Source organism: Colius striatus, chromosome 12 (assembly GCF_028858725.1).
Source record: "Colius striatus isolate bColStr4 chromosome 12, bColStr4.1.hap1, whole genome shotgun sequence".
NCBI lineage: Eukaryota > Metazoa > Chordata > Aves > Coliiformes > Coliidae > Colius > Colius striatus.
The window spans coordinates 22,948,635-22,973,334 of NC_084770.1; the positions used below are offsets into that span (position 1 = coordinate 22,948,635).

At 48.5% G+C, this 24,700-nt stretch overlaps 2 protein-coding genes across 3 annotated transcripts in view; one reads left to right on the forward strand and one right to left on the reverse strand.

Moving 5' to 3' along the window:
- Positions 1–11,175, reverse strand: part of GMPS (guanine monophosphate synthase) — a 28,849-nt gene extending 17,674 nt beyond the window's left edge. Inside the window, exons 1-5 of the mRNA XM_062005829.1 lie at positions 10,982–11,175; positions 6,608–6,789; positions 2,694–2,808; positions 1,104–1,201; positions 39–142 (exon numbers count right to left, since the gene is read on the reverse strand). Coding sequence (XP_061861813.1) covers positions 39–142; positions 1,104–1,201; positions 2,694–2,808; positions 6,608–6,789; positions 10,982–11,008 — 526 coding nt within the window. The 5' untranslated portion in view covers positions 11,009–11,175. The remainder of the gene's footprint in view (positions 1–38; positions 143–1,103; positions 1,202–2,693; positions 2,809–6,607; positions 6,790–10,981) is intronic.
- An 862-nt stretch (positions 11,176–12,037) lies between these two features.
- Positions 12,038–22,716, forward strand: SLC33A1 (solute carrier family 33 member 1). Of its 2 annotated transcripts, XM_062005520.1 has the most exons (6): positions 12,038–12,869; positions 16,487–16,677; positions 17,325–17,509; positions 18,403–18,520; positions 19,431–19,646; positions 21,302–22,716. In XM_062005520.1, the coding sequence occupies exons 1-6, from the start codon at positions 12,113–12,115 to the stop codon at positions 21,467–21,469; spliced, it is 1,635 nt and encodes a 544-aa protein (XP_061861504.1). In that variant the 5' UTR covers positions 12,038–12,112; the 3' UTR covers positions 21,470–22,716. The 2 variants fall into 2 exon arrangements, with proteins under 2 accessions (XP_061861504.1, XP_061861505.1); XM_062005521.1 differs by lacking the exons at positions 16,487–16,677; positions 18,403–18,520.
- Positions 22,717–24,700: the final 1,984 nt, after the last annotated feature.

Here is a 24,700-nt window from a genome sequence, read left to right on the forward strand (position 1 = left end):
AATACTATAAAAAGGCAATCTCAGTATAGAATACATACCTGCTATAATGTTCCCAGACTGTGCAACCACTTTGAATCCATCAGCTACTTTATCCACACTGTCTCCATGAGTGAGGAGCACAAGCTCTTCCTTCTGAAGGCCCCTACACAGAGATTAAAAAACAGAATCAGTTTTTAAAAGGAACAAAGGCCTGACTACGTGTGTCTCCAAGGGAAGTCCTTAGGATCCACAACAAACAAAAGAACATCTTGACTGATCAGACCCACATGAAATACAGACAGAATTTCCCTCCCAGGAAGAGTCACATCTCTGTTGGAAGCTGCCAAAGTCCCTGTGCAATACATCCTTCATGCAGCAGGTCACTTGTCTCAATTTGGAAGTCTCAGTTTGTGTGGTTTTTAATACACACAACCATACTGGAGCATCCCCTCTTTGACACACAGAGCCATCTAGAGTCAGTTAGCACAGTCCAAGTCCTGCTTTTTATTTCAATGAACTGCAGTTTTCTGGCTCGAATCTAAGTGTTTTCAGGACAATTTGGGCACTTCAGGCAGGGTATAAAGCTCTGCGGGAGCCCTACAGGGGAAAGTTAATAGAACTGGAAGGGCAGGTATGAATAAAAAACCATTAGAATACTTGGAAGAAACTTGAGAGGCATTGACAAAGTACCAAGAAATCTAATCCTGCTTTTATGAGCCATTTTGAAGGAAAGTAGAAAGAGAACGGTTTCAGATTTTCTATTACTTTTCAAGGAGCAGTCAAGACAGCAGAGACAATGAGAGCTGACCACAGTGTCTCTCCTGTCATGGTACACTGCATGGTGTCTCAGTAAAGATGTTCTACTTGGAAATAAGGGGTTTACATAACATTCTGAGCCATAAATACATTTGCATTTCTGGAGTCACCCGGGATGTTATGCCCAAGTACTTGTCTAAGTGAGTAACTTGCTTACTCGTGAATCCTGCTGTAAAAGCTTTATTGGAAATCACCAGATAAGCATGGGTGCAGTTTCACCACTCTGTTTAAAATAAGCTTCCCTTCAGGCAGACATTTCCAGGCTGGTATTTCTAACCCTGTTTTGATAACTTTAAATGTTTATGCACCTGAACAGTGAACACGTGTTATCCAGAGTAATGCTGAACACTCCATCTTCCCTGACACTCTTCTTGTGCACTGTACCTCCAAACACCTTATTCATCATCTGTCAAAACAAAAATACCACATGAAAAAGCACCAACACACTCCAGCACCACTTGATACCTCTGTTTGCTTATGACTGACAGCAGCTCTAGCCCTCCAATACATAACAGCCCCATTGTTCAGGATTATCCTCACTTCACTTATTGTTTTCCAAAGTGAGAAGAATTCTCTTCAAAATTAACCATTGCTGTGTGCTGGACTGGTTCCCTTCTGGCAGCCCCCAGCAGCACAGCTGGGGACAGGCAGTGGAAATCCACCACAGCAGACAAGAGCTGGAGATCTGCAAAATAATGCAGATTCAATAGTGTTTGCTCTGCAGATCAGCTGAGTTCCTGAGGCCAGTTATCACAAACAGTTAGGCTGCTGAACTAATACCCAATTTATCTACTCCTTAGTTAAGGGCCCTCCCTCCAATGGGCTGAAACTTCTGAAGTTTGGCTCCTGAGCTCTGGAGGACCAGTCAAAGACTCGAATCTGTCCCCTTGGTGTGATTTTCCTGACTCTTAATAATCAGAGTAGTGCAACCCTCAACCAGGTTTTCTCTTTCCTTTCTAAAAGCTCACCTTGTCTGGATATCTGCATGTTACATTTCAGAAGTCACTAAATAAAGATTTTGTTCCCTTGTAGATATAACCGGCAACTTAAAAAATGCTTCTAGAGTTTCACTTTCCAACGATTTCAGTATCCAGAGCTTTAAGGCTCCACTGTAGAACCAGTCTGACTCTGCACTTACTGTGCTTGGCCGATTTCTCTCTTTCACAACGAAGCAGCAGTGTATTAATACACACACTAGATTCATCTCCCCAGTGTCAGCCCTGAGGAACTCCCCTGCTTGAGGCTGGCTAACGTGCTTTCCAATTTGCTTGGCATTTTAAGGCACATGTTAATATGACACACATTTCCCTCTACAACAGGCAGTGCCAACATTGTTTCTTTATTTACCAGCCTTTCTAAAGGAGGTTTTCCAGCCATTACCCAGCACCTCTGAAGGCCCAGGAAATCACTGACCCTGGAAAATACCAAGATGCACAAGCAGAAGTCGCGCATCTCCTCCCTCCCCTGTCTCCCTGGAAGCTTGTTTCCTCACTCAGCTCAGAAGTGGAGGGGGGATGTGGGAATTCAAGCACACAAGAATGATGCTAAAAACATTCCACGCTTGAAAACCAAAGGGAAAAACTATTTCACTTGTTTACATGAGGGGCAGATTTTCCAAAACCAGCTAGACAGAATTAATGCCTGCCAGGTTACATTTATTGTGACAAAACTGAGCTCAGTTCACAGCAGTTAAGCAGAGAAAAAGCCTTTCTGCTGCTACTGATGTGGCAGAGCCAAGAGAGAAACACACAGTGCTCTGACTACCAGTTAGCGCTTCAAAAATATCTTTGGCATACTGCTTATATTTGAAAGGCAGGTCCTTCAGCAGCTCATTTTCAGTTAGTGTCAGAAATGAGGCCTAGAAGATGGCTGTACACAAAGGTATCTCCCAACAGCACCTGCATGCCATAGCAGATTCCCAGGACTGGTTTTCCTATTGTGAATATGGCTGGGTCGAACCACGGTGCATCTTCTGCATACACAGAGTTTGGTCCTCCAGATATGATGATAGCTCTGCAGACAAAAGATCAAGAAAACATTAACTAAGATCTACTGTTTCCCTCAAAATCTCTTTACTTGCTTAGAGTATTGCCAGTCTCATGACATTCTTAGAACTCTACATATTCCAGGACAAATTTTCACAGGGATATCCTAACACACAGCTTCACTTTGCTACAGCTGTCAAATCCAGCAGCTTACCACAAGTATTTCATCAGTTTAAACAAAGTCAAATACAAACCATTTTAAGAAGTGACTATATTTTAAATTCTTCAGAGTCAAGTATCAACTACAAGAGAAGCAAGGGAGCTAGCATCAGGTGCAGGGTATCAGCATTAAGATATGTGATGCATCCATGATGGCTGTGCCACCTGCAGGGGAGCTGCACTCACAAAAAACAGTACCCCAAATCTCTAGAGCTGCTGAGAAAGGGTCCCTTAATCCACTCTGATGACAAAATGAGATGGCATTAGCAACAGGCTGTGAATTGAAAGCCCAAGCCATGCAGGCAGGTATGGTTTGAAGTTAAGGCTTTGTGCTATAACAGAAAATCAAGTCTTTTCAAAGGGGAAGAGAGAGCTTTTGCAAACTGCCACAATTTGCACCATGGTGAGCTGCTGAGGCACCAGGGAGTTGGGCAATGCTTCCTGGCCTGGGCCCAGGATGGAACACAGGGGTACCAGACCTTGGACCCTTGTACTGTTTGTTTCACAGAGAACATTAAACTTGTTGTTCAGAGCAAGAAATGCAAAATGGACAAGGAGGAATTGCACATACAGAATTGAACACATCTAGCAAAGCTTTCCTCTGGCATCATTGGGAGTGTTTGTCAAGCAAGTACTGGCAAAATATAACTCTTCTATTTTTGAGCAGCAGCAATGGGCAGTGCACTTACACCTGCACCACCAGCAGAGACAGCCGCCTTGTAGCAGGGCCACGTACTGAGCGCCATCTCCCAGCTGTAGTCACAGGGTACCTACTCCCACCACCACATGGCCAAATCTCTCCTGCAGCCCACCTCCACCTCCCCCAGCCCAGGCTCCTCATTGCAACACGGGGGATGAGGATGGGGCTGGATGGGGACACCCCTCAGGAACAGGCTGTGGTGGCTTGCAAGTTGCAAGAGGCAGCATTTATTTCTTTGTCCGTCAGGATCTACAAGTGAGCTTTGGACTAGGCATGCAGCTGACATAGGTATACATCAACACTGAGCAATCTGGACAACTAGAACCTGCTGTGCACATACAGGCACTTCTGTACAAGTCAGAAACACGATGAACTGCCTAAACTCAGATGCTGCTAGAAAGAGACTGAAAACTCTTAATGCTTCTCATAATTCCAGGTACAGAAGCACTTAAGTGCCATGTACACAGAACTATTTCATATTAATTAACTAAAGCTACACCTACAAAATGAATGTTTTTATGAGAGGTCAAAACAGTCACACACTGTCCTATTCAAAAAGTAGAGTCTTAAAACCTGGGGGGTTTTCCATATCAATTAAAACCCCACAGGGATCAGAAAGGTTATCCAACGTGCCCAAGTACTAAGTAAAAATCAGAGCTGAGGGTAGCAGAGGCACCTGCATCTTCTCAGCTGCCCAGGAGAAATTAAAACTAGCAGGGGATGGAGATTTTGAAGGATTTACTGCAACACCTTGTGATTTGCTTTCTCACATTGGTGTGAATATACCTTTTTCTGGTTTACCTTAAACCACTTCCAAACTAACCTGACCTAGAGCTCTGGAAAGCCTGTTTGCAATGGATTAAAGGCACATCAGGAACCACATTAAAACACCAAGAGGCATACACTGATCTCCCAGGCTGAGGGCTCAGGCAGGACCAGAATTCAGGCCAATACCAGTGAAGCCGCTGACTGCAGCATCCCCTCGGCCCAGCACCAGGATCCCGTGGAAACTGCTAAGCTTTATGCCACGTGTGGATGAAACTCATCACTACAGATTACTCCGAAGCCACGAAAAAAGAGGAGCTGGCTTTCTAAACACAACATGCAAATACAACTGAGCACAACGTCCAGTCTTGCTGCCCATCTGGAACCTCAGCACAGACCAGTCAACGCACGAGCTGCACCACAGACACCTGCCCAGCCCCACCACATGTGGGCTACACAGTAAAATCTTGCAGTCAAGCTACAAACCCATTTTTACAGCAGTCACTGAATCAAGGCACCCAACGGCTGGCATCAGTGTTTGTTGATCTTCCCTGGATGCAAACGACTGACTGAGACTATGGACACTGAGTTTATTGACCAGTCTGGATAACTGATAACCTGAAGCCACTACCTCAACCTTGGGAAATGATCTCCTGAATGAAGAAGTTTTGCCACATTTTAGAGAGCAATTATTTGGAATGACAAGTCCAACAGGTCTAATCATGGAACTCTGAAAACTGGGAAAAGAAAGGGAGAAAAGGTCTTCTCACTTCAAACCTGCACCAACACAGCGTAGACCTGAGACAAAGCATCCTTATTGCTATGACCCACACCTCAAACCCAACACACAGAAGATGCAGGAATTCCTTTCAAAGCAGTAATTAGACACAGCCATCTTTTAAAGGCTTGATTGTTGGAGAAACACAAACAGGACCTGACAACAGAGGGTATTTTTCAAAACACTTCTGCAAGAGAAACTCTTCTGCTGGATCTGTCAGGTAGTTGTTGTGTGAGGATTCCAAAGAATCTCTGTATTTTCAGAGGAGATCAATAAGCTCCTATTTGGCTTACTAAAACACACTGTTTACTGCTTTGCTAATCATCATTGATTAAAGAAACGCAGCTCTGCAGCAAAGTGCTGTCCTATCTGTTGTAGGGTAAACCAAGAACCCCACAGGCACCACACTTCTGGATATGTACCAAACTAACAAGTAAGGTCTTTGATGATGTGTAGACTTCAGGGTATTTATTTTACCCACACACTCTGGTAAGCCTAATAAAAAGAAACACACCAAGTACTAAATAAGTGAAACCTTTTCTTGCTGCAAACAACCAGTGGTAGTTTGTTAGGTTCCTTCAGCTGTGTCCCAGGAACAGTCTCTCACAATTCACCACAATACCTTCCTTATCCAAGTTCTTTGAGGTTTTGGTTTGCTTGAGCTCTAAGAAAATGATTTTTAGAAACTCACAGGACTTGTTTTCTTGATTAATAGCTACCCTAGTGTAACAGGTAAAACAGCAAGATCAACCAAGTCTTTGCAGATACGTATTTAAAATGCAACCTCTTACCTTAAACCTTGTGAGGCCTGGGGCTGTTCAGCCCAGGAAAAAGAAGGCCGAGGGGGGACCTCATCCACACTTAGAAGTGCCTAAAGGGTGCGTGTCAGGAGGATGGGAGGGGACACTTTTCTGTGGTGGCCAGTGACAGGACATGAGCTGGAACACACAAAGTTCCACTGGCACAGGAGGAAAGTCCTTTGGTGCTGAGGTGAGGGAGCCCTGGCCCAGGCTGCCCAGGGAGGGTGTTGAGGCTCCTTCTCGGGAGGTTTCCAACCCCACCTGGACACATTCCTGTGCCCCTGAGCCAGGAGAACCTGCTGTAGCAGGGGCTGGGGCAGCTCTGCTGGGCCTTTCCCACCCCCAGTATTTGGGGATAGCTACAAATGGAAATGATTAAAATGACATTAAGCCGCAAACATACAAAACTGATACTGCTGCACAAGTTTCCCCAGCAACACTCGGGCATTTCTGTGGCTAGGCTAAAGATGCCATCAGCAACAGCAATACAAGGAAGGCTGCTGCAGAGGAAAACCCAGGCAATCGCCCCTAGAGCCGGCACGGAACAGAGAGCAGGAAAACCTACCGAAAGCCTTGTTCTCTGATGGCAAAGGCTGGCGTTTCCAGGGGGAAGATCTCGGACTGCACGAAGAGCTCCCGCACGCGGCGGTCGATGACCTTCCCGTACTGCGCCCCGGCGTCCAGGATGACCACGGCTCCCTCGTAGTGGTGCTGCCCATCCTTGAGCTCTCCTCCGGCCTTCTCCAGCTGTGAACGGCACCCACGTCAGCGCCTCACAGCGACACGCTGCAGACCCCAGGCCCTCAGCCAGGCCTGCTAAACAGCTAACGTCTGCAAAGCTTGCTGAGGCTGCCCAAGTCAATTTCTGATTAAAACGATAAAGAGCAGCCAAGAAACTTCCAAATGAAAAAGCCCTGAAGTTTGTAAGGACCAGCAGATGCTCTGGCAAGATAAAAGGGCTACACATTAACACAGCACATCCCTCCCAAGCAGCCACACAAATGTGACAGCCCCAGCGTCCCCATCCCCAACACCATACAGAGTAGAGAAAAAAAGAAGGCTCATAACCTAACGAGGGCAGAGCTTTGATGAATAAGAAGTCATAGGCAGTGTTCAGCACCACAGCTTGCTCTGCTTCACAGCACCCTGTAAAGCCCAGCACACCCCACGACAATTAGCAGCACGTGTCTTTTTCTCAGGCAAAACAAGACAGGGCAAAGTCAGAAGAAGAATGTTTTTCCCCACCACACTGCCTCATACACTGAGCTTTCACTTAACGCTCTCTCCTGGGGAGAACAAAAAGGAGAAATTGAGGACTGATGTCTTGCATTGTTTTAACAACCCCAACTTGTGAATGCAGCACTCAAACCGCACAGCGGAACAGAGCCACGGCTCTCTTTCGCCGTGTCGCGTTTGAACTGGCTCGCCAACTTCAGCTAAATCTGAAGGAAGGCTGGAAAATGCCGGGATAAGTTTCTTCTTCCTTTAAACAAAACTGTGAAGAGAGGCAGCTATTGCATGGAAGTGTCCTGACTCTTCAAGGAAGAACACGATCACAACAGCACAGTAAGACAGTGAGAACTTCATGCAGAAAAAAACCCGTTGCTTCAAGAAACCCCTTACTCTGGGTGTGTTTTTCCCTTAAGGCTGACCCTGTTTCCTTGCCAATACAGTTGGGGGTCGTTTGAGAAACGTTGCATAAGTAGGTCTGTGCTCCCAACGAGCCTGCACCTTCCTGAGATCTCCTCAGCACAAGCAGGACAGGGACATGTAGCCCCTTGTCACAAGAAGGAACCAGAGGAGCCTCCACGCTGCAGGCACACAGATGCGAGTGCTGAGCTCCCAGCTCAGCAAAGCCCCTCACTGGGCTCATCCAGCTGCTTCATTCCCACAAAGCACAGCATCGTTAGCACAGAGATCAGAGGGACACTCGCAGACAACTGCACCAACTGGCAATTACTTCCTAATCGCTTATTCACCCTGAAAGACGCCTGTTTAAGGCTTCAGTAACAGCTCCTTGCCCGAGTTTCACTGGGAGCCCATTAACAGCCTCCCAAAAATCTCCAAAGCCAGCATCTAATCATAACTCAGCTTAGCATTCTCAGATGATGCTAAGGCTAAAATCCAGTGAAAGCACCACGTCCACTGGGCAGCACAGATCTCACAGGGGACACAAAGGATGTGCAAGGCAACATGTACCTCACCAGAAAACAAAAAGGAGCGAAAATCCATTCAATCAGTGGCCTAATAACTTGCTGCTCCCTTAGATGTGGGCCTAAACTACGGGCTGGAATAATTTTCTGCCAGTACTACAGAGAGCATGGCCCACTGTTCTCTTCTCCTGTGAGCACCCCTGCTGCACCCCACCAGTGTAGACCCAGGCAAGCCCCATCCCTGCAGGTACCACAGGCGCTGTGACCACATGGACTGCACCAGAGGGACTTCTGTAGTACACTTCTGAGCTACAGTAGAACCGTGAGGGGGTTCAGCTCTGAAAAGAGCCCAACAGAAACAGTACTGTAAACCACACGGGGGAAAAATAGGAAGGAGAAAGGCAGTAAAGTCAGGACAGGATCTGGCTTTATTTATGTAAAGGCACAGTTCCAACGCCAGAGATTCTGAAGCAGGGTTTAACAAAGGAAACTTTGCTTAATAAAAAGCAGAGGAGGAGCAGATGCTGGTAACGTGCAGCCAACATGGCAGCTCAGCCAGGCGCTTGTGTACCACACGTGTGCCAGGAGGAGGACGGAGAGGAGAGCTGACAGCCCAGCTCCTGGGGGATGGGGCTTATGGAGCCAGCACCTCTTCCTACGGAGGATTCTCCAGCTCCTAATAAAAGCTCTTTTTCCCCCCTCAGCAGAGGTATAACTAGAGTTCCTTGTCTTCTCCTGGTCTGTAGTCACAAAAACTACAAAACTTGTTACTTTTGGGAAGTTCTGTGGAAGCTGGTTTGGCAGCTGTCCAAAGCTCAGGCGCTAGGGCAGCACTGGCAGAGGCACCCTCTGATGTCCAAGGGGAAAACAGAGTGGAACTTGGGTCCACCAGGGGAAAAATTAGGGGTAAAAGTCTATATCGAGCTAATTGAAATCACAAGTCACCCCTGAAAACCACATAATGCACAAAGGATTCCTACTGCTCTCTCTGACTGATGGAACAAATAAAGGGATTACACTACCAAAACACAGCATCTCCAGCTGCTGTTTGCCCACGGGGTCACAGACTCAAGACCTGGAACTGAGGTCCTAAGTGCCACCTGGACCTCACCATCACCTCTGATGGCACTGCCATGGCAAGAGTCAGCCTCGATCCATCATCTCAGCTCTGACACTGCTGTTGCCTCCGGGTTTTTTTTTCGCTGCCTTCTCCCCAGTTCTGGTTTCTATACTGAGCTGTATGGTAGAAGACCTGTCTCATCAGGCTTGCACCACCAGCTTAAAGACACCCTGCATCTCACTCCTTGATGTACCTAGTTCTTTAATCCAAGCTTGCAGGTTCCTAACAGCCCCCTTCTGCAGAACCAGGGAATTTTTCAGCACTTCACACCCCCACATGCGATTTTCATTAATGCAATTTATAAAGCACACTAACTGCAGAACAGTCATACTGGGGAGCATCAAGCAGCACCTGGCACAGGCCAGTCTGCAGCAGCAGCCCTTCTGTCCGAGCCCTCAGCTTTCACCCACACTAATAGCTCGGGACAAGCCTAAACCAGGAGCCTTGATCTGGCATTTTCAAGCCAGCACAGGTTTTACAAGAGTTTAATTGTTTCCCTGTGGTTGTAAGAATTAAGCGGCTGTAAGAACACTTACTCATGCTTTTCAAAGAGTAACAAGAAAGTAACTCCTTCGAACTCAGGCCATCGCCAAGGCAGATACAAGAGCCCTCAACCCTGTTCCTCAGACCAACTTCAGTTTCCATGTCACACACAGACTTCCAGCTGCTGCTGGGACCGGGCCCCCTGCGGAAACCACTCTCCCAGGCTCTCGAGCTCCCGTTGCCACTTCCTGCGAGAGCAGTTTGGGGAAAGACGAGCTTGGCATGGCACTGTCAGCTCCCATCGCAACTGCCCCACAGAACAGGAGCCCCCGAAGGCCAGGGAAGGAGACTGTATTGATGGTCACAGAAAAGTATGTCCCAAAACATCACCAGGGACCAACTGAGCACTTAGAAAATCCCTCAGAGTCACGTTTCCTTGCAAACTAGACAAAACCTCTAGAACAAGACTTTTACCCTGCTAGTGAAGGGGCTTGAGACAACTTGCAGGGTCCTGGTTCAGAACTTGCACTGCTAAGAGAAAAACTTCACCCTCATAAAGCCACACGAGTCACTCCGTCAGCCCAGCACGCAGGAGCCACCCCGACACGCAGCTTTTTGCCGCTGTCACTACAAACAGGGCACGGGGCGATGGTGCGAGAGCGGGACGGACGCTGCGGGCCCCGCGCGGGCGGCTCAGCGAGCCCCGCGTCGCTCCCGAAGCGGGCTGAGGCAGGGAGGCAGCGTTCCCCTCGCGTGGCCGGCCGCTGCCAGAGGTGCCGGCCGCACCCCCGTTTCGGTTTCGCCCCGGAGGCGGCACAGGCCACGCGAGGCACCGAACGGCCCCGGCTCGGGCGGGCTCGGGCCGCGCCGCCAGACAGCGTTTAAAAACACCCGATCGTGAATTCATTAATGTCCTCGGAACACCCGCGGCTGAGCCGGGGCAGGGCGGCGCGGGGGCCGCGGGCAGCTACCCGCGCCGGGGGCGGCCGGGGAGCTACCGGCCCCCGCAGCCGCCCGGCCCCGCTCCCCGCTCCCCGCCCGGCCCCCGGCCCGCGCCGCGCCGCCCGCAGCCCCCGCGAGCGGCCAGGCCCGGCCGCGCCATGTGCCCGGCAGCGGCGGCACAAAGCGGCCGCGGGGCCCGGGCGGGCGGCGGGCAGCGTCCCGGGGACGCGGCGGCACTGACCTTGGCGTCTCCGTTGCACAGGGCCATGGGCGCTGCCGGGGCGCGGCGCCGCCGCCTCGGGCTGGCGGGAAGCGGCGGGCGGGCGGGCGGCCCCGAGGTGGGGAGCGGGAAGAAAGGGCCGTGAGGAGCCGCCGCCGCGCCGCGATGAGCTAATGCCGCCCGGCTGCGCCTCCGCCGCGGGGAGGAGGAGCCGGCCCGGCCCGGCCCCGCTCCGGCGGAAGGGGCGGAGCGCGGGGCCGGGCCCGGACGGGGCCTGGGGGCCGGAGTGCCGCGGTCTGTGGCTCCGGGAAGCTGAGGCGGCTGCGGCTCGGAAATGCGGAGCCCGCTGACAGCTGAACGCGGCTCCCGGGGCTCGCTGCAGCCCGCTCCCAGGGTACGGATGAAGGCGGCGAGCGAGACTGCGCAGTACGGGCTATTCTGTCAATACTGGATGGTGCGAAGCGCACCTCCTGTTTCCGACCCGTGGACTTTCTTGGGAGACGCCAGGGGAAGTGCACACGGGAAACTCTCCCCGTAACATGCCCACGATATTTCGGACACCCTTCCCTGAGCTTCAGAAATGGCTCGTCTTCTCGCTTGGGGACAAGGCGAGGACAAGGCTCCCAGCGACAACGGGAACTACCAGCCCGTGCCCCGTCCCCGTGCCGGGCTGCAGGCAGGTTTGCCAGGGCGCACTTGGTGTTCTCTCATCGCGCTGTGGCCGCGGGGGGTCGGTCCTTCAAGAACTAAAGAAACGGAAGGGTCCGGCAAGCATTAAAAACAGAGGAAAAGCGAGACACGACGTGTCTCCGCTGGTCTGGTTATCGTGTGCGTGAACGAACGGGGAATCGGTGACATACGGTGACACTCGGCTCCCTGCTCCGCCGCCCAACCAAGCCCCGAACCCGCCCCGGCCGCGATGCGCCCACGGCACGGAACGGCACGGCGGGGCGGGGCTGGCGCGTGACGTCACCCGGCGCCGCGCCAATGAGGGGCGGCCACGCCTGGCGCGAGCGTGCGCGTGGCCGGAAGGGGCGGCGGGGCGGCTGTTGGCGGCGGCCGCGCCCGCGCCCGCGCCGGGCCCGTTGGCGGAGTCTGGTCAGCGGCGGCTCCGCTCCGCTCCGGGGCCCCCGCGCCGCCGCCGCCGCAGCCATGTCGCCCGCCATCGTGGCCAAGGAGGGCGGCCGGCAGCGCCGGGCCGGGAACCACCATCAGTGTCTGGACGTGAGGAACGAGCCGCCGCCCGCCCTAGCGCTGTGCGAGGACGGGCTGCCGGGCGGCGAGGCCGAGGCGCTGCTGCCGCCGCCAGAGACGGGAGTGCGGGGTCCGCGGGGGTGCCGGGCGGAGCTGGGCAGCATCCTGCTGCTGCTGGTGCTGTACGTGCTGCAGGGCATCCCGCTGGGGCTGGCGGGCAGCGTGCCCCTCATCCTGCAGAGCAAGAGCGCCAGCTACACCGACCAGGCCTTCTTCAGCTTCGTCTTCTGGCCCTTCAGCCTCAAGCTGCTCTGGGCCCCATTGGTGGACGCCGTCTACCTGCGGGGCTTCGGCCGCCGCAAGTCCTGGCTGGTGCCCACGCAGTATGTCCTGGGGCTTTTCATGATCTACATGTCCACGCAGGTGGATGTGCTGCTGGGCGACAGGGAGGGCCGGGGCCCCGACGTGGTGGCCCTCACCGTGACTTTCTTCCTCTTTGAGTTCCTGGCAGCAACGCAGGACATTGCGGTGGATGGCTGGGCCCTGACCATGTTGTCCAGGGAGAACGTGGGCTATGCCTCCACCTGCAACTCTGTGGGGCAGACAGCCGGCTACTTCCTTGGCAACGTCCTCTTCCTGGCCCTCGAGTCACCTTCCTTCTGCAACAAGTACCTGCGGTTCCAGCCCCAGCCCCAAGGGATTGTTACCCTCTCAGGTAGTGCCTGGGTACAGCTGGGATGGGGGAGCTGCTTCTCTGAGTCTGGGACAAAGCTCCACTGGGGATGGGCGGTGGTTTGGTGCAGTGAGTGGGGCAGGCTTGGTTTGCCCCCTGCCTGTGAGAAAGCGCAGCCTGCCCGGAGGCTGACACAGTCCATTGCTGCATGTGCTGAACTTCCAGGCTTCTCTGAGCTTATGAGTGTGGGAAACCTGCCTTGCCATTATCGTGGCTGACCTCAGGACTTTGGGTTAAACTTTGACACCATGGGGCAGATTGTTGTTTAAAAAAAGCCCAAACCAAAAGCTTTGCCTCTTTTTAAGGAGGCCTTTTAAGAACCTCTCCTGTGAGCAAGGAAAGGGGAAACGGGGAAAAAATCAGTTGATTTGTCCAATATGCTGTTGGTCACAGGGGGAAAAATGTGTTCAGTGTTGAACATGTAGCCCACTTCTGAAGGAAGGAGGATTTTGATTTCAGTGAATTAAACAGAGTCTGTTAATCCAACCATAAGCAGCAGTTAGTGAGGGATGACTTCTGTGTGTGTTGGGTTGTTGGGGTTTGGCTTTTGTGGAAAGGTTACCTGCAGTGGGTGATGTTAAGCATGTTACCTAGAAGATGCCTAAAAAGCACATGTTTTGGTGCCAAGGTTGATTTTAGGCATCTCACCTTAGTGGAGGACAAAGAAAACTGGCACCACTTCTGGCTGCAGTTTCAAAGTGACCCTGGCTAGCAGTGACAAGTAAACCTTTGTGTGTTTCCTTTCTTCTCCCTCTCTTATGTTGATTGCTCTGCCTGTGTCGTGTAGGAGAAAAGATATGCCAAGACTGGGCTGAATTGCTACTTGAAGGCTAGTTTTCACTTTCTGTCCTGTACTTCTGTTGCTGGTAACCCAGGATGTGAGTTGACAGGACTGCTGTGCTTATTTTGCCTGTGCAGCATCCACAATTGCTAACTAGTCATCTTCTTGCCTTCTTGCTGCTCACCTGAGGCTGGTCGATGTGTCTACAAGCACAGAGCACTCCTGACAGTGACTTTGTTTTCCTGTGCTGTGTGGCTCATCGGTGCTGCTGTGTTTCTTCTCTTTTGCTGCAGCAGCAGGCTGACGTCCTCTACCGCTGATGCAACTTGCAGGTCACTAGTGGAGTTACAGCTTGGTTTGTCTATACTTACCTCTAGTGTCCAGGCTTTCTCTTGATTTGTTTTTTCTCGGTGCTGTTTCTGTGGTGGAATTATTACTGTTACCAGAGGACTGTCTTGGAAAAAACCCAGAAATATCCACAAACCAGGAAACACCAACACAACCTATGTAACTTGTCCTGGGTGGAGTACAACATGCAAATAGCTCTGACACTATAGTTGCAGGATATGGGGGATTTTGGGTAGTAAAACTAGCTGGAAGAAATTTCTGTTCCCTTGTCCGTGTGACAGTGTGCCACAATTTGCTATGTTGGCGCTTCTGAAGTGGCTGTAGAGCAGCAGCTCACTGAAACGAGGAGGCTGGGTCTCTGGTCCTGGCACTGGTGGTGACAGGGCTCGTGAGTTAAAGCAGTGGAGAACTTCAGAGTTTGAAGTGGTGACGAGTCTTCTGCCAGTTCAGATCTCTGAAGGCTTTTGTCATGGGCTGAGTGCCAGTGGCAGGGAAGAACAAGTCAATGCTTCATGATCCCATGTCAGCATCAAGCTGTTGGGAAGCAACAACAGTAGTTCTCAGTAGCTTCTGGAAATAATGTGAACAAATGTAAAGCCATTCATCAAAACAAGTGCTGTCTTGTGTTGTTTCAGGCTGAAGTTGTAGAGAAGAAAAGGAGAAATGTGTCTCATTGCCCTTTCAAGGTTGCCCAGACATAACCTGGGCCAGTGACTGCAGGGTGCCCTTTTCCCGAGGGGGAAGTGTAGCTGTAGGGTTACCGGGAGCTGTTGTGGTGAGAGACCTGTGCCCTCCTGCACACCTTGGTGAGGGTTGTTTTCCAGCCTGTCTGTCCCTGATCTAGTTCTAAAGTTTGCTTTCCCTCAACACAATGGCTTATTTTGTTAGTGACAGTGTAGAGGTGGAGACAAAATAGGGATGAGACGAGGCAGTGGTGGTGGCATCAGAAACACTGTGTGAGAAATTCCTTGTGTAAACTACAATGTAAAAGTTGTTTTGCTTGTAGCCTGGTTTTGGACTGTGCTGTGTTTGAAGGAAGTGTACCTTATTTTTCTGTGAACTGCCTACAACCATGAAACATCTGGACTATTATATATGGTGCTCTTTCTTTCAGGGTTTTGTTTTGTTGCTCCTTCAGCCCTTCATTGCTGTACTGCAGCTGCCAGGGCTGACCTGCTGAGGAGTGTTCAGGCAATGATGCTCAAAGCTATTTCTATTCACATCCTCACACTGTCGGTCTCTCGCTGTGGTGATGATGCTCAGTGCTATTATTAGAGGACGACTCCTGGATGCCTTTTGGAGGCAGTAGCTCCCATTAGCATGACTTGCTGGAAATGCATCTTTTTTTAAGGGAGGCAGGAGCAATCTGGCAGCGTTGGTTGTGAGATCTTTACATTAGAGAAAAGTAGCTGGGTGTGGAAGCAGCAGAAAATGGTTCCAAATCCCTGTTTTCTTTTATGCTGAGACTGGCAGGATATACCTAAAGCAGTCTTTCTGCATTCCCTTCTGTGCTCTTTGTGCTTGTTGTCTCCCTGTGCCTAGGAAGGAGCTAATAATTGACTGTCTTTGCCCTTTCACCAGCTCTTGCTGCTTGCTTCCAAGTCACCGTGAAGCTTCCGGAGTTGCTCGTGAGCAGGAAGATAAAAGGCTTCTTGTGTCCTGCCCTCTGCACATTACTGAGTTCTTTCTTACCTCTTTCATGAAGGCAGAGGATAGGATTATCTTGGATTAAGCCATTCACTAACTCAAAAAGTACTTGCTGTAAAATCTCGGTGTGTTTTTGGTATCACTGCCTTCAGACTCCCAGTTTAACAAATAGTACATCTGCTTAAAATAGAGCACCTGAAAGTTAGCAAGTATAACATCCACTTAAAGCAGGTAGCTGTGAGTGAGCCTTTAGGACTGTGTACGACTCTCATCACACTTTGCACTTGTAAATATAGACCTTTGTTTCCTTCAGATGGTGGACAGATACTATACAGGGAATAGAGGTGACTGCACAGTAAACCAACTGGAGAGCTGGGAATGTCTTCTTCCCTGCAAGATTTTTCCCTGTCTTGTAACTCGTTAAATGTGGTTTTTCCTCCTTTACCAGCTTTTAGCAGTGGTATGTGTGATCAGTGGAAGTGCTGGTTTTGCTTTCGTTTGCTGTGCATGGTGTTCCCTGCGGGGAGGACACGCAGCACAGCAGGGAGTGACGCGGTGTGCTGCTGCGCCCGTCTGGCATCTCGGACAAGGATGTGCGGTAGGAGCGAGGGCAGGGAAGAGCCGTGGCAGTTACTGCGTGTAGCGAGGAGTTTGGGCATTGCTTTTGTGGCTTGTTTTTAGGAGGCCCCGGGAGTGATGCTTTTATTCGGTTCTTTGGTTTTAGGTTATATTTATTGCAAAAGAACTGCTTGTTAGATACTGAAGTGTTGGTGATGGCTGCTAGAACTCTTTTGTTTCATTTGGCTTTTTTCCCCCTCTCCAGATTTCCTGTTCTTCTGGGGAGCTGTCTTTTTAATCACCACTACACTGGTTGCCCTTTTGAAAAAGGAAAACAAGGAACTAACCCCAACAAAAGAAGAAACAAAAGGCATCACTGATACATACAAGCTGTTGTTCTCAATAATCAAGATGCCAGCAGTTCTTACTTTCTGCCTCTTGATTCTCACAGCAAAAGTAAGTAAATAGCTGTATGAATTGTTAGATGTTGATGATATCAGAGTCTGAGAGGTTGCTGAGGCCCTGTGACGTAACTTATTTCTTAGTTTTGCTGGTGGATGTCATCAGAGTTCTGAATTTTCACAGGAAAAAGGAATTGTTTATTTCATCAAGCTGAGCAGAGTTGTACAGTAGAAAACGTGTGTTTGAGCTTTCAGAAGTGTTTACTCAAGCATTAGAGAAGTTTGATTGCAGTCTAGTATTGAAATAAGTTGGGCTTAAACATTTTTCAGCAGTTAGGCTGTTGGTGTAGTCTGCAGTTAAAAGGACAGAAAATAGTTCTTGTAACCTAAATACTGTTCCCAGACTCTGCAAGTCCACACAAACCAGGTTTGCATGGCTTCCTGTTGGCCATGGTGGACACCCACAGCAGTTAGGGCACAGGCATGAATGGCATTGCCATGTTTGGTGCTCTCAGTACAGTTTAGGCCCTGATGACGATGGGAGCGTGCAAGTGTAGAATGTGTCTCAACTGATTTGGAAATCAAGACAGAAGTGACCTGTGCTCTATCACATTTCTCCATTTACTTAATGCCAACTAACCTGAATCTCTAGCCAAACTGTCACTGCTTTCCTCAACTTATTTTGCCTGACTTAAATTGCAGGTTGGATTTTCAGCAGCCGATGCTGTAACAGGACTGAAACTGGTGGAAGAAGGAGTCCCGAAAGAGCACTTAGCTCTGCTAGCAGTTCCAATGGTTCCTTTGCAGATAATACTGCCTCTGATTATCAGCAAATACACAGCAGGCCCTCAGCCACTGAACACATTTTACAAAGCCATGCCTTACAGGTGAGAACCAGACCAACCTCCTTTTGTAGAACCAGAGTCATTTACATAGCATTTGTTATGTAACTCTGTAACTGGCAGATACAAGAAAGTATGTCAGAATTCTCAGATTACTAAGGAAGTTGCTCTGTCTTGTGCCTTGAAGATGACTCATGTAGCATCACACGTGAGAAAGCAGAGCATGAGGTGTTTTTAAGATGATGTACAACAGCATTAGAACAGTCCTCTGTTGATAGTTCCTTACTCATGTGTTGCTCTGGCTAGATCTGGGACTGTATCTGTAGAATTGCATGTGCTTCACAGTGTAAGAGTGGCAGCAGGCCTTGGCAAGTCCTTTGGTGCATCTGCTGACGTGTGCTCTGCTGACCCAGGGGAAAAGCAGCTGAGCTAGGCTGATACAAGTAAGGAGCCGTTTCTGTCTTAACTCTTAGACAGGAGTTTGCTTATGGAATTCTAAACCAGATGACTCCAGCAAATTAATCCTGTTGCTCAGTAAGGCATGTAACCTGTCTGGTACAGGTAGGCATTACTGCAACACGCTCTGAGGCAACTAAGTATGTTTTTACACAGCCCAAAAGAGCAGATGTTGCCCCAGCTGAATTTGGCTGCTTTCTACAAAAACACATGGTGGTGTGAAGGGGCAGGGGAAAAAGCTGGTATAGGAGATCCTATGAGTCATGTTTGTATGAAAGGCAGAATGGTTTAGGTATAAAATCCAGTTTCAGTGCTTGCCAAATATTTCACATGTAATGCTAGCTAAGATAGAGGTAGTTGTAGCTATTTAAATAGAAGCTACTTTAATGTGTTTTGCTTTTATAAGTGCTTGACAGTTGTGTTACATAGAGGAAAGAATGAAGAATGACTTGAATTACCAATTATCTTTCTTACTCCTCCAGATTACTTCTTGGTCTGGAATTTGCTTTTTTGGTATGGTGGACTCCAAAAGTAAAATATGAAGGAGGATTTCCTGTCTACTACTATGTTGTAGTGTTGATGAGTTATGCTTTACATCAGGTAAGATGCATTGTGTGTGCGGAAAGGGAGCAGGGGCGTTTCATAGAATCATAGAATGGTAGGAGTTGGAAGGGACCTTTAGAGATCATCTAGTCCAACCCCCCTGCAGAAGCAGGTTCACCTAGATCAGGTCGCAATACCAAGCATACCAATCAACAAGAGGACCAGAAATGGTGTCATCTGCTCCAATCCCTAGTTACACTAGAATTCCTCTAAGGCTGACTGACCTGTGTGCTGTATGAATATCTTTACTTTTGATATTCTTGCCAGTATTATTTCTCCCTCTTCCATATGCTCCATTGGATGACTTCTGTGGAGTTGCTTTTAGTTGGCCAGGTCTGCTTTTTCCAGATTATTTTTTCCCCAAACTCAGCAGCTCAGAAGCATGATGGAGTTGCAGAAGTCCTGCTTCACAGGCATGCTGATGACCATGCTGATTGTGCAGACCCATAGTGATCCTGTTCCTAGAAATAAATACTTCATTGATTTGGAGGAGTGTCATAGTGGATCAGATCCAAAGGCCTGAAAAACAAATGCCTGCCACAAACTGGGCTTTGGATCAGAACTAAAATGTCTCGAGAGTTGCTTTTACCATTATTAAAATGCCAAAGTGTTCTTTTTAATATGCTGTCTTAGCTGGCCACCTCGTACTTCAGTCTGATAACCTGAGTCATGCCAGTGCATGTGAGGTTGGATCCCTGTCAGCATGACTCGAGACAAGTGGCAGGCAACTTCATGGCATCAAAGAGACTGCAGAAGTCACGTCTGTCTTGTGCAGTTTCAAGCTGTTGGCATTATTTTGCAGCCAGTGTTGTTTGCTTCAAGTAATCCCTTAGAACAGTCTTTTGTTGTCATTGTGTGTAACTGGGGTGACCTTACTGTGCTGTGGGTTTTCTGGCTCCCTCTGCAGATCACACTGTACAGCATGTACGTTGCAATAATGGCTTTCAACGCCAAGGTCAGCGACCCGCTGATCGGAGGGACCTACATGACGCTGCTGAACACGGTGTCGAACCTGGGGGGGAACTGGCCCTCCACCGTGGCACTCTGGCTCGTGGACCCGCTCACGGTGAAGGAGTGTGCAGGGGCCCAGGGACACGCCTGTGGGACTGCACTTGCTGCAGAGGTAGGTTCTGGAGGCTGCAAAGGTCTCTCTTCAGGTATTTCTCACTGAAATTGCTTCTCCTACTGTGGTTTTTTTTTCTGTTGAAAACCTTCATAGTACATAGCTTAAGCTTAAAAATCTCCACTGATGGAGCTAATTTCCTGTCTGAGACAGTTAAATCTGCTTCTTTCTGTACATTCTTAATAAGTAACACGTTAGCAAAATGTGCAGTTGCAGAGCAGTTGTCCATTTCTTTCTGGGCTGGCATGAGAAGCTGGTGGCAGCAGCACTAGATTGGTGCCACACTCTCTGTGGTGTGAGGAGGCTGTCAGTACATGTCTGAGAGCAAACCATGGTGAAGTTCAGCGTTGTGCAATCAGGCGCTCTGTCCTTGGCATGCTACCTGTCTTCTCAAGTCCCTCAAGTTTTGTGGAAGGCTTTTGTTCCTTCTATCTTTCTGGAGGCTTCCTAGCTGGACACCTTGATCTCTTCTCCCATGATGTTACTTTGCTCTGGTCTTTGATCTTTCGACGCGAAGCTGAGCGGTGTGACTGGCTGCCTTCCCAGGTCTGGGGAGGCTTGTAGAAAAGAACAAAGAAAGTGCTGTGCTCCTGTGCACAGATCAAACAACGGGACGCCAAACTGCCTGGAAAGCAAGGCTTCAAATTCACCTCCTCAGGAGCAAATGAGAAATGTTAATGTGACTGGAAGGGTTTGGTTTCAGGGGGATTTTGTTGTCTTTTTCGCTTACCGATGACTGAGATTTATTTCTCTCTTGCATGCCAGGATGCCTTGGGATGTGGAGGTATTCTAAATGAACAAAGTATTCTAGGAGACAAACATGACCTGTTTAAACTGGAGTTGCAGCATTTAATAGCTATAGAGGGGGAACTGTTTCTGCAGAGTGTGCTTTACCAGCCTCTCATTGGCATGCTGATCAGGTTCCCTGGGCCTCTACTGAACTTCAGTCCTTCCTCCTTCACCTTGCTCCTCTGATCTCTTTTTCAGATCCTCCCACTTGGTCATGTTCCACCACCATCACCACTCCCTTCTTAATCAGATCTTGACATGGTTCAGAATAATGAAAATGCTGGCAGAACCTCAACTCAGAGGATTGATTTATCTTGGGATTATAGCAGTATTGAAAGCTGAACAACAGCAGAAATGATCCTATGCTCTATCTTTTAACTGTTGGAGGTTTTGCCTTCCAGTTCTGCAGCTAACAAACATCCTGGGCAAGAAATATGCAGCATTTTGTACTGTCCATTTGCAGATGCAGGGTGGTGAGATGCAGGATATAGTTTCAAAAGATGCAGTTTGGATGGCTGGGGGTAAAAAAAAATAATTGGAAATGTTTCTCCATGGGATTAAGAGCAGGGGTTGCACCTCCAGGCTGAGACAGATGGGCAGATTCTGTTTTCTCGAGTTAGCCCCTTGGGCCAATGTGCTCCATTTCCCAAATGTTTCGTAACAGTTTAGTTACTTTTCATACCGATGGTAAGCTCAAAAGCCTCTCTGACTAACTCCATAAGAGACAAGGAAGAGTAAACAAATATATTTAGTCATAAGATATTTAGTTAAGAGCAGTGGATCTCTAATGCCTGCTTTCTGAAAATCTGTGTTTCTGAATTTCCCAGGGAACACTTAATGCATCAACTTCTGCTTCTCTGTTTCAGCTCTGCACAAAAGCAGGTGGTTCCTGTGTCACTACCTTGGACGGTTACTACGTGGAATCCATTGTCTGTGTCATCCTGGGCTTTGGCTGGTGGTTCCTGCTTGGGCCAAAGTTAAAAAAGCTGCAGGATGAAGGACAGTCTTCCTGGAAGTGCAAGAGGACCAATTGATGCAGTTTAAATATTGGATGGACTAGCAAGGTCATTTTAGTTTTATTACAAAGCCGTATCCCATAATCAATAAACTGGAATATAGGTATTTTGCAATGCCACATCACTGATAAAGGGGTGCTGAGATGGTGGTATGTTTGTATGTGATACCACTTGCCTTCCTCTTGAGAAAATGTACATTCAGAAAGCAATGGTTAAAAAACGGCACCTATGTGCTCCGTATCCATCCCCAAGCTCTAGCTTCAGTGTCACGGCTGCTGGCGTAACCAACGTCCCAATCCCCACATAGTACCTATGGGAAAGCTCCTTGTGCCACGTCCATCCAGACAGCAGCGTTGTCAGCCAAGGGCCAGGGCTTTATTTGCAAACATAGGTGGTCTGACGGGGGCAGTTGACCCAGAGAGGGCCACCAAAGGCATTTTGAGTTGTGGGTTAAGTGTGTGGTACTGGGGAATTCCTTGTGGGAAGATAAACCTGAGATGTCTGTGGGCTTCGTTTCTTCCCACTCTCTGAACTGTAACCACACCGTGAAGAATGAAACGTTTCAGAGATTCTTTTAAATGTATTTTCTGGCTTTTATAAGCTTTAAAGATTTGTAAGAAAATATTTTTATAAACAAATTCCATATATTTAATTTATTGCTTCAGTTTCAAAGCGTTATGATTCACATGCAAGGTTCTTCCTTGACGAAAAACTGCTGTAAGGTGGGACTTGAGTAACGCACAATGCTCTGAGCCTCGAGTCCTGCAGATGTGAACTGGGTAGTGTAGCAGCTGGCACGAGGAGGATGGGCTTCTGAGGGAGAGGCCTGCAGAGGGCACTGTGTCGAGGGACTGAAGGGATACCATTGATTCCTCAACGTCACTAAAATTGGAGCATTCAATTTCAAATTCAGTGGGAAAAAATGTGACAATTCCCAGCTTGGGGTAACAAAAGATGATGAGTGCCTTTGAAAGTGATTTGGTGACGCAAACCTGCCAAATTCCCAGCCAGTTGGTGTACAGCTCGCTGTCACATAGATCAAACAAGCAAAAACCCCTGAGGTAGAGCTGCTGCAGAAATAGGAGCTGATGCTGTGCAGCAGAAACATTCCCGTGGCATTTCTCAGAAGTGACTTGCCTCCTGAGTGCCTTAGTGACGTACAGCAAGCGCCTGTATGGCTGGAGAGAGAGCACTTGGGCCTTGTTGGATGTATATGGTACATCATTATTGACAAAGAAGCCTATTAAAAACACCTTTGAAAGGTACATGATTTTCTTTTCTATTCTGTGTTTCTTGCCTTGTCAATATTTGAAACTGCATCCTGAGCTTGCTCTTGCAAACTGCAGAGGGGGCTGTGGAGCTTTTGTAACTACTGCAGGCAAAAGGCAAACCAATACCAGCATCTGACTGATGGAGGGGACATACGGGTGTGTACAAAGAGTCTACTTAACCTAAGGTTACCAAGAGCGTGACCAAGTGCTGCCTTGGGCACGGAAGCCTGTTCCTCTGCCCCTTCCCCTCTCCCTTCTTGGTGACAGTTTTAACTGTTGGTGGAAGGCCAGACCCTAAGCTGTGCAACTCCCCTGACTGTCATCTGCTCTTCTCTCTCCATTTGTTTAACAGTTAGACTCAATGACCTTAAAGGTCTTTTCCAACCTAAATGATTGTGTGATGCTGTAAGTACAGCAAAAACAGTCAAGGTATATAAAATCACATTGTTTTCACTCCTCAAGCTAAAAGTCTTCCAATTTCACCTTTGCATAAGCACAAAAAGAATATAGGAGAGATCTGTACTCAAAGGTGGATGCATCTTTCAGTCCCAGACAGATCGGCTCTGCTGGGTTAACTCTGGCTGAGGCCCTTCATCTCTCTGCTGTGACTGCAACAAGGGGCCACCTACCTCAACTGTGTCTTGTCCAGGCCTAGAAAGGTGGGTTTTGTAACTTTCCTGATATTGAGGGAAAACTTCTCAATTGCAGAATAGGGGAAAATAAGTTCATAGGTGTTTTAGAGATGGCTTTTGCTCTGCAGTTTTGTTTCACTGTCTCTGAAGGAGTCAGTGAACCTTGTTTATTAATAAAGATAGTTTGGGAATCGCTTAGCAGTGCATTAGATGGTCTACACAGGGTCAAAGTTAGACATAAACTCCAAAGTGGTAGTAATACTGCCAGTGGTAGTGTTACTGCTAGAGCAGCTCATTAGCAGGTTGCTGAAAAGAACCACTAACGTTTTGGTCATGCTACTTTTTTTCTCTCAACCATCTCTAACATAAAGCAAATAAACCCCAAGAAATTATTTAAAAAGACAAAGCAAGAGTAAACCCAGCTCTTCATGTGAGTCAGTTATTAAAATGAGACCTGCAGAAGGTGAAGGGCACCAGATCCCTGAGTCATGAGTGGTCCTGGATGGAGGCAAAAGTGTGTTCTCAGGCAAAAGGGAAATGGCAGAAATTGGATTTTTGTAGGTGAAGTGTTTGTCCTGGTTTACATTCCTGAGCAGGATCACTGGGAAGCGAGACAGGTCCCAGGGGAGACCTGTCATGAATGGCATGAAGGGTTGGTGCAGCAGGACCTGGGGAGGAGAGGCAGAGAGCAGCCCTCCCCTTCAGATGATTTTTGATCTAATAGGGAAGAGTTCTGTCACCAAGTCCTGCGGGAAAGCAGAGCATCTCCCCACAGCAGCACACAGAGTTTTAGCAGGCAGCAATATTGCCTGACTCTTGACCCCCTGCACCCTCGTGAGACAAGGGAGATTTATTTAGCATTTTACCAAACATACAAACACGATTTTGCACTATTGCTGTATTTATTACTCCATCCTAAAATGTTCACACTTAGTAAATAAAGTACAACAAACAACTATACTGCTTTCTTTGAAACAATTTACAGGCATAATGTTTACTTGTCCAACTTACCTCATAGCCAGTAATTTAAGAATTATATTAGTTTAACCTTAGATGAAACATTTTGGTTCAAGGATGGGTTTTGCTGCCTTGGATTATGAATTCCCAACTACACTGGTGCTTTTCCTGCAACCCTGAGCTGTGAGCACTATTGGTATCCTACATTCTCACGTGGAAACCCAGACCTGGGTTGAACTGAAGTGTTTATGTCAACAGAAATCCGGGTTTACATCGTTATTTTTTTTACAATGTATGTATTTCTTTAAAGACTATGTAAGTGCACATCACACATGAGCATTTTGTTCAGCTGAGGGAAGCAGGTTTGAGCTATTTGCTAATGAATTCTG